Raw genomic sequence first — 9678 nt, 5'->3', positions numbered from 1 at the left:
TAAGCTCCAACTGCATAGCTTTCTAGCTGTGTGACTCTGGGCAAACTTAACCTTTCTGAACATCAGTTTCCTTTCTCACAAAATGGGCATCACATCAATAATACTTACCTCTTGAGGCAGTGTTTTATTATTGCATCATGACTGCTTCTAATTTCAACCCAGTTTTTCTGTTCTTTGTAAGCATAACTTCAGTCAGGACTAACAATTCAGAAAAACCTCTACTTTCAGTCTTTTTCTGTTTCTGCATGATTTAGAAATATTAAATATTGGCACTGACCTGTTCTCATACAAGCCACGTTTATAAGCCACCATTCTGGGATTCGGGGAAGAATCACGGCCACTCGGTCTCCTCTCTCTAAACCACAGGGCTTGGTGAGCACATTGGCAGCCTTTCGGGACAAGGAGCCCAGTTCTCCAAAGCTCCATTTCACCTCATCCCCTTTGCCATTCACCCACCACAGGGCTGGGTTGGCTGGTCTCTCTCCTGTCTAGGTATGCATAGGCACATGGGAAAGAGGGGAGAAGGCGTGAATGAGTGGTCATCAAATAGATGGGACATATTTGGTATCTTTCCCTCAGCATTTGTGCTGGTGGAGCCCAGTAACAGAACCAGTTTGTCTGTGGGGGAGCCACTATTCTATCAAATACCGCCTTGTTGAGACAACCCATCAGGGTGCCCGTCCTTCCCTGATCAGCATGTGGGCCTGTGAACCAAGTTGGGCCAATCACACCTTCTGTCCCTGATTGAGTTTTCTGAGAAGAACAAAAAGATAGAAAATGGTTGGAGCGAAATCCGTCTATTGGCTCTTGGTGCTTATACATCTGTCCTGCTTCCTGTCTTTGTGAAAACTCTAGCTTCCAACCCAATTTTGTGACCTCCCCCACATCCCTTTGATAAATTTCTTTCTTGTTTAAGTTAGAGTCTCTTCCAACCAAAAGCCAAAATGAATGGACCAAGACTGATTAGGAACTTATCATTTTTTACCCTCTTTTGGTAAAGAGAAAGCTATGGCTTTCATAGGTAACCGAGAACAAGATGGAGGGCCTTTGTGGAAGGAGCTTGATTGGTTTCTGGAGCAAATGTCTTATAGTGATTCTAGAAGTCTGTACTGTAAAATCTTTTTGCTTTATGTATTACTTGGGGGAGATATTACTCTCCTTTTTTTCCCCTATCTGGAATGCTCCCTTTACCTTCCCTAGTTGGAAAACACTTGGAAGCTCAGTTCTCATTTCACTTCTTTGGTCAAGTCTTTCTTAGCTCCCACTTCTTCTCCTGACTTCTCTGTGTTCCTGCAGCTTTGTATGTACGTTCCCATTTATTCCATTAAACTTTGTGATATCATAAAGGCATCCCTATCCAATGGATTAAAGCTCTATAAAATCAGAAGCTGGTTAATTTACCTTTGAACTGGTGAACTTGGATAAGTAGCTTAACTTCTGTGAGGTTAAGTTCCTTATCTGCAGCCCCCTTATCTGCAGGGTGGTGATGGGGATTTGATGAAATAATACAGATCTGTATTTCTCAATCGTTAGTCATTTGAGTATCACTATTTTTCCAGATCTGTCTACACTTGTGCTATTGTTCTTTGTATTCTTCTTTACACTGTTGACTCATTTTCACTTGAATACTTTACTTAAGAAGGAAAATATGTTTAATTATTAATACCACCATAATGGGAAAATCAGTACAACTTGCTAAAAATGGGTTACTGAAAAATAAATATGTATACTGAAAACAAAATATGTCCCTACATTTTATCTAGAGATTTTCATCTTCTATCTGTGCTCTCTGTTCAAAAGTGAGTGTGTCAAATATAAGCGAGCTGCTAAAGACAATAGATTTGAAGGAAGATTGTCCATTCTATTTACTAGGAAGAATTAACTCCACATATTCAGTACCTTGTACATGTAGCATATATTCTGAAGCACGGGCCCTCGCAGTGCACTTTGGTAAGCACTGATAAGTAAAGTGTTCAGCTTAGTGCCTGGCTGGGGGTGGGGGTCAGTATACAGGGACCTTGACCTGGGGATACACTAAACACTTCATAAAACATATTGCTTTTTCCTTTTCAACCTCTGCTTCTGCACCAATGACTATTCATAAAACCAAAGCTCAAGTTACTGTTTTTTTGTGACCAGACCAAACAGAAGAATTGGAGAACAAAGAGCTGCTATGTTCGACTTGGGGAAAATGAGGGGAAAGAGGCATAATTCTTTGAGTAACCATGATGAGGGGGGCTGGGGATGAAGACAGCCATATGTAGTTGAGGGGCAAAGTTCTTCCCTGGAGAGAGAGAAGGGCAATTGGAAAACAAAGGAAACCAAGAGGTATGAAAAAATGGAATTAAAAATGGCCACAGAACAAGGAAATGGAAGGCTGAGAGACAGGTAGACACCAAGCATTTACAGGAGGCCCGTCATCTTATACCTTCTCTTTTTGGGACCACTGGTCCAGCACGTCCCCAGCAAAGTTAAAGTTCTTAGGCAATGATCTCTCACAGCGATTTATGGCTTCAAAGTCCGCGAGAGTCAGAGGCGCTCCCAGCTGGTGACTTTTGTGAAAGCGCCGGCCAATTGGCTTTGTGAGCCAGATGAATCTGAATGTCTGGTAGCGGAAAAAAATCTTCATGGTTCCAAAGGGCTTTGTTAGCTTGTGCGGATGTGGAAATATTGCAGTCTGTGGGGAAAGATTGGTGAGGAGTGTTAGTCTCTTCCCATGCTCTGTGGTGAGACTGGGAAGCGGACCTGTAGCTGTGTACCCTCAGGAGTTTGGAAAACACCTGAAAACACCCCATCCTTCTTTAGAGCTGAGGATTTCGCCCTCATCAGCCCTCTACTACTAGACTCTTGCTCTTCATTCTCTTTGTGACCAGGTTAATCTTAAAAATAACAGCAACAACAACAGCCCACAACTATAGAGTTGTCAAGCTCCTATCTTCTGTTCCTACCTTCTTCCCAAACACATGATAGACAAACAGAATATTTGCTGCCTGGATTGACATTCACAACCTCCTTCTCTCTGCCTCATACTCTGTTCTAACTCTATTTGCTAAGTCCTCTCTCGAATTTCCTCTTCCAGTAAAGCAGCCCACTCACTTTTCATAAATGTCTGTTCCCACCACTTAGATTTGACCTGTCATTCCCCTGGTTTCTGGGCCATGCTTCCTGCCTTCATTATAGCTCTTTAGACACCTTGGTGTAAGTACTGGATCAGTCATTTTCTGGCTGTAGGGCTTTAGGAAAATTATCTTTCTTACACCTCAATTTCCTCATGTGTGAAATGGCGAAAAATACAGCACCTCTGTCCTAGGGTTATTATGAGAATTTAATAAGATAATGTCTGTAAAATGCCCAGCATGTAAAAAGTGTCTTCAAAGTGTTAACTAATGCTATTGTTAAGATCATTTTCATTAGCATAGTTCCATGAAACAGTCTTACAACATGAATCAGGAAACTTGTGATTTACTCTCAACTCTTTCAAGACTAGCTTTATGACATTGGTAAAGTAACCTTCTTCCCTTTCTGTACTGCCATCTGTATTCTAACATTTTTTTCCCTAATTCTCTGATTTATTTCCTTTGAATTTCCATAACATGCATCTATACTATTCATGCAACAGTTGTCTACCTTGTGTCATTAACTCTTGTTTTTAACATATGTGCCTTGTCTCCTAACCTATCTTGATGTGAGTAGAGGTTATGCTTTGCACCCTTAGCACTTAACATGTCTCATACAGCTATCTTCAGTAATAGAGATTGGAGTGCCAACCACCTTACCTGCCTCCCGAGAAACCTGTATGCAGGTCAAGAAGCAACAATCAGAACTGGACATGGAATAATAGACTGGTTCAAAATTGGGAAAGGAGTGCATCAAGGCTGTATATTGTTTATTTAACTTATATGCAGAATACATCATGCAAAATGCTGAGCTGGATGAAGCTCAAGCTGGAATCAAGATTGCCAGAAGAAATATCAATAACCTCAGATATGCAGATGACACCACCCTATGGTAGAAAGCAAATAGGAACTAAAGAGCCTTTGATGAAGGTGAAAGAGGACAGTGAAAAAGTTGGCTTAAAATTCAACATTCAAAAACTAAGATCATGGCATCCAGTACCATTACTTCACGGCATATAGATGGGGAAACAATGGAAACAGTGAAAGACTTTATTTTCTTGGGCTGCAAAATCACTGCGGATGGTGACTGCAGCCATGAAATTAAATGGTACTTGCTCCTTGGAAGAAAAGCTATGACAAACCTAGACAGTGTGCTAAAAAGCAGAGACATTACATTGTCAACAAAGGTCTGTCTAGTCAAAGCTATGATTTTTCCAGTAGTGATGTATGAATGTAAAAGTTGGACCATAAAGAAGCCTGAGCACCAAAGAATTGATGCTTTCCAATTGTAGTGTTGGAGAAGACCCTTGAGAGTCCCCTGGACTGCAAGGAAATCAAACCCAGTCAATCCTAAAACAAATCAACCCTGAATATTCATCAGAAGGACTGATGCTGAAACTCCAATACTTTGGCCACCTGATGGGAAGAGCTGACTCATTGGAAAAGACCCTGATGCTGGGAAGGATAGAAGGCAGGAGGAGAAAGAGACGACAGAAGACAAGATAATTGGATGGCATCACCGACTCAATGGACATGACTTTGAGCAAGCTCTGGGAGATGGTGAAGGACAGGGAAGTCTGGTGTGCTGCAGTCCATGGGGTTGGAAAGAGTTGGACATGAATGGGGGACTGAACAACAACAAAGTGATCATGTTTACTTCTTTTTTGACTAATATTTATAGTTTTATGTATGAAAGTATGAAAACTTATAAGAAAAGATCAGCATAATTTAACCATGCATCCATGCATGCTGTCGCTTCAGTCATGTTCAACTCTTTGCAACTCTATGGACTGTAGCCTGCCAGGCTTCTCTGTCCATGGGATTCTCCAGGCAAAAATACTGGAGTGGGTTGCTATGCCCTCCTCCAGGGGATCTTCCCGACCCAGGGAAGCCCAGGTTTCTGGCTTGGCAGGCAGATTCTTTAGCATCTGAGCCACCAGGGAAGCCCAATTTAGCCATAGTTACACAAAATTAAGTGTGGTAATATCATTGATGTTAAAAACTCTTTATTATGTCCAGGTAGAAAGGAGAAGGATCTTTCTGCTGAAAGTGAGAACCCATCCCCCTCCTAGATACGCACACGCACACATGCATGTGCACAGGCACATATACTACACATATACACACACACGTACCACACACTACCGTGCATCCGCACTTGCCTCTCTGGATGACCTTGTCAAGGTGTTTAATACTTCTAAGTCTCATTTTAACTGTGCAATGAGAGTAATAATTGTACCTTCTTCATTGGCTAGTTGTGGGGTTCAAGTGAGTGCCTTAGGATAGTGCAAATGACTAGGACTCAATAGATGTTGCACATTAAACAAAATCAAACCCCAGAACTATTTCTGGCAGAAACCTTTAATTGCTTGATGTACAAAAACCCTAGAAAAGTATTGGGTGGAGCCACCAGCATCTTGGTGCCTTATCCTATTTCTGCCTCCTTTAATGCCCTGACAGGCTCTTGGGGCTAAAATGAGCCCCGATCCACCTGAAGCATTCTGGCCTTCATTTATTAATACATCATTTTGACCTTTCTTGGTTCCATTTTAATGATGTATTGGAAAGACGCTTAAGATATGGGACACCAGGAGTATTCTTGCTTCCCACAGAAAATAGTCCAGAAAATATAGTGAATATTTTTAATGCAAATTTCCTCTCCATCTTCTCCAAACTGAAAAGTAATTTTTCATGAATTATTTTATTTTCCATATCTCTATGGGCAAATTTTCCATGTCTTAATAAATCATCAAATTAACATATCAACAAATCTAAAACCATGTCATAAAAAGATTGGATCTGAATATATATTTCAGCATTCCCTATGTTATGTGAGTAAACAGTGAAATGGCTTTACATATGCAAACATGATCATTACTGACAAAGACAAGTCAACATATATAGAGTAGGATTTCTTAATTGACCTTAAAATATTTTTGCCAATAATTTTCTTTCTATCTCTGTTGTCTGCTTTTGATTCTCTTAAAGGTTCTCTTTAAGAAGACCACAAAACTCTGAAGAGCTGCCAGTTTTGCATTGAAGAGACCCTTTTTCTGACTTTGTATTCTGTGGAAAGTTAATATGACTCCAGGACCAAATCTGAGGAATTATTGACTGTTTTGGATCAAGACATTATCTCTGTAGAAACCTGTATGTAAATGTGTTTAACAAAATATCTGCAGAAGGATATCTGTAAAAGTGAGAGTTGAACTAGGTGATTTTTGAAGTCTCAGTTATTAGCAATGTGTTAGGGGAAATGAATAGTAAAAAACATGTATTGAGCACTGTGTTAGGTATTTCCATCCAATAACTTGTTTAATTTTCTCAACAGACCTATAAGGCAGGCAGTTTACTTTACATATAAGATGTCTGAGGCACTGAGAGGTGAGCAGTTTACCAAAAGCCATTCATCTAGTAAGCAGCTTGCACTTGTCTCTAAAGCCAATGAAAGGAAATACTATCACAGATCTTTGTAATGTTTCTACTAAACTTCACTAAATAGAAGAACAGCCCATTTTTCTGTCAAAGAGACATTCTTATCCAGGGTCTGCAGCAATTCAGTTAAGACAAGACAATGTGACTTTTAGAGCTTTCTATGGATTTAAATACACTTTCACAACTTCTCATTTACTAAAGTGACTTTCATGATACCACATGCATTTCTCTCCTTACCAGAAAATGATATTATTGATCCAGAAAGGCCTTCAGCTCCTTCACAAAGACACCACACTGTATCTGCCAGAAATTTGCTTTCTTCTTTCTTTTCTCTTGGTGGTATCTACGCCATTGTAGCCCCAAGTCTCTGGTGTGCAGCTGGGAGGATCACAATCCCCTGGGAGGAGAGTTCTTATTTCTCTGAATAACCTGTGGTTAAAGGGATAGTGACTTATAAGACACAGTTTGCGGAGGAGGGAGGAAATACAAGAGCAACCTCCTCTCATGGTTCAGTGCCAAACAATGACTTAACTCTACTACTTAGATTGAAAGTGAAAAGTGAAAGCTGCTCAGTCATGTCTGACTCTTTACGGCCTCAAGGAATATACTGGCCATGGAATTCTCCAGGCCAGAGTACTGGAGAAGCCGTTCCCTTTTCCAGGGGATCTTCCTGACCCAGGAATCCAACCAAGGTCTCCCGCATTGAAGGAGGATTCTTTACCAGTTCAGCTACTGGGGGGAAGCCCACTTAAAAGATTATCATCATCCATTGAACTGACAATATCAAGATTCACACTACTCAAGTGGACTATATTATCAGGACTTCTTGACATGACTATTGAATAAACCAGGAGTATTTGGGCATAATGGATCTGGCCTGGCAAACTTACCCAAGGAGAGCTAGAGAAATCATACTGGAACTCTCAACTAACTAATTAGAGGAGATTATGAGAAATCCTCCAACTCTTGACTTTCATTGAGCACTGACTGTGTGCTACTACAGGACTAGCTGCCTGTCCTAATGTTACTGCTGCTGCTGCTGCTGCTGCTAAGTCGCTTCAGTAGTGTCCGACTCTGTGTGATCCCAGAGATGGCAGCCCACCAGGCTTTGCCGTCCCTGGAATTGTCCAGGCAAGAACACTGGAGTGGGTTGCCATTGCCTTCTCCAATGCAGGAAAGTGAAAAGTGGAAGTCAAGTTGCTCAGTCGTGTCTGCCTCTTCGCGACCCCCTGGACTGCAGCCTACCAGGCTCCTCAGTCCATGGGATTTTCCAGGCAAGAATACTGGAGTGGGGTGCCATCGCCTTCTCCGGTCCTGATGTTACCTCACTAGAAATCATTGAGACAATGTCATCGATAGTTTGAATGTAAACTCTGCCTGCCTGTGCCTTTTTGAATGTCAGTTATAGTTAACAAGGATTGGATTGCATGAAGTCTGTGCCTAAATGTTGCTTCTTGGTGGCGATGGTGGTGACAGTGACCTGACAGTGGCATTTTTCACTTTGTGTTCTTTGGTACCTCACGTGATATCCAGAAGGCAGCATATCTTTTGGGCTCAGACATGAACCTTAGTTGTTTAATAAATGAACTCCTTTAATAAATGAACTCCATTGTGGTAGACTGAATAAAGCCTCTCCCTGAGAATAGGTGAATATGTTATTTAAGTGGCAAAAGGGACTTTGCAGATGTGATTAAGTTAAGGATCTTGAGATGGGGAAATTATCCAGATTACCTAGATGAGCACAAGTGTCCTTATAAGGGGAAGGCAGCACCTGGCAAATAGCTAGGGGTAAACAAAGACAATGCTCATTAGGAAGAGGCATCCTTCTCCTTTGCTTATTCCATCTCCCCGTGGGAGCTCTGATATAATATAGCTCACTGCAGGCTGAACTGCCTGAACAGCTTCTTAGAAGAGGTGAGTCTTGAACTGGGCTTTGGAGGATGGCAAGACTATATGTAGAAAAGAGAGCTTTTGGTGATCAGAAGGAGAATACAACATGGAGAAAGACATGGAGGTAATAATGAGCAGGCCTAGTCGGGGGATGATAAATAGACAAGTTTGTAAAGCAAAGCTTTCTCTTAGGGAATGGTGGGTGACGATATGGAAAAGGTGAGTTATGTACATACCCTGTAATGGTCTGTATGGGAAAACAGATTCATTTTGCTGTACAGCAGAGACTAACACAATGTTGTGAATTAACTATCCTCCAATAAAAAACTTTTTTTGGTCCAGTTTAAAGCTAAAATTCAGTCAACATACTGACCTTCCCTTCCATCTCCCAGGGTGCAGTGTAGAATTCAGAGGGCTAATGTGTCATCCTGGAATCAAAGACCAGAATCTGGTCCATGGTTATTGACAGCATCCATGGTACTCCTGCCGAAAGGTGCAACCCTCACTGATCTTTAATGCTTGCACCCTTCTGCTTCAGCCACTGTGAACTGTCCCCATCATTCTTTGCTCTATAGCTACCAGAGTTGAAAGGTCCTCTTTATAGTCCTGCCTGCAAGCCTTCCACCTCCTCTCAGCACCCCTCTCAGAACACTTCTAGATGCTCTTCGATGTCATGTTGGGGTGCTAGGGGCAGGTAGGTCTTCTCTTCCACACATCATTTCCTTTTTACGCATCTGTATATGTGGGGGCACACTTCTATACGGAGATGTACAGCTTTGTGGGCTTCTCTCCAGAAATGGGTCATAAGACCCCTCAGGCTGTGGCTCCCTCAGACTTAACGTGCACTATTGGAATGTGTGTGTGTGTGTGTGTGTGTGTGTGTGTGGTGTTCTGTCCCTGGGTAGAGAGTCTTTTCGTGGGCAGGAACACTGCCCACCCTCTAGTTAACCTTTATCTTCTTCAGAGCAAGAATAAAGATATTTACACAATCTTGCCATCTTTTCCCACCCTATGTTCTGAGTTATTAAGTCTTTAGTTTTTCATATGCATAATTAAGCTCCTGGACACACACACACACCCCCCACAATGAATTATCAAAAAATGCACAATGATTTATAAAACCCTGGCTCTTCAGTTGAAAACCTGTTTTCAATATTACTGATGCTGATAAGGGTTTCGAACACATTTTGGAACTGAAAACAACCTCATTTAATATCTCCAAATACTATCCAATTCA

The 9678-nt window shown here is 41.4% G+C and overlaps 1 protein-coding gene across 1 annotated transcript in view; it reads right to left on the bottom strand.

Annotated features, from left to right (window-relative positions):
* ACSM4 (acyl-CoA synthetase medium-chain family member 4) overlaps positions 1-2629 on the bottom strand; it is a 22539-nt gene extending 19910 nt beyond the window's left edge. Inside the window, exons 1-2 of the mRNA XM_010837412.1 lie at positions 2429-2629; positions 278-488 (exon numbers count right to left, since the gene is read on the bottom strand). Of these exons, the coding sequence (XP_010835714.1) occupies positions 278-488; positions 2429-2629 (412 nt within the window). The remainder of the gene's footprint in view (positions 1-277; positions 489-2428) is intronic.
* Between the last annotated feature and the right edge of the window lie 7049 nt (positions 2630-9678).

This window comes from Bison bison, unplaced genomic scaffold (genome assembly GCF_000754665.1).
Source record: "Bison bison bison isolate TAMUID 2011002044 unplaced genomic scaffold, Bison_UMD1.0 scf7180017864072, whole genome shotgun sequence".
Taxonomy (NCBI): Eukaryota; Metazoa; Chordata; class Mammalia; order Artiodactyla; family Bovidae; genus Bison; species Bison bison.
This window is presented reverse-complemented; position numbering and strand designations above follow the sequence as displayed.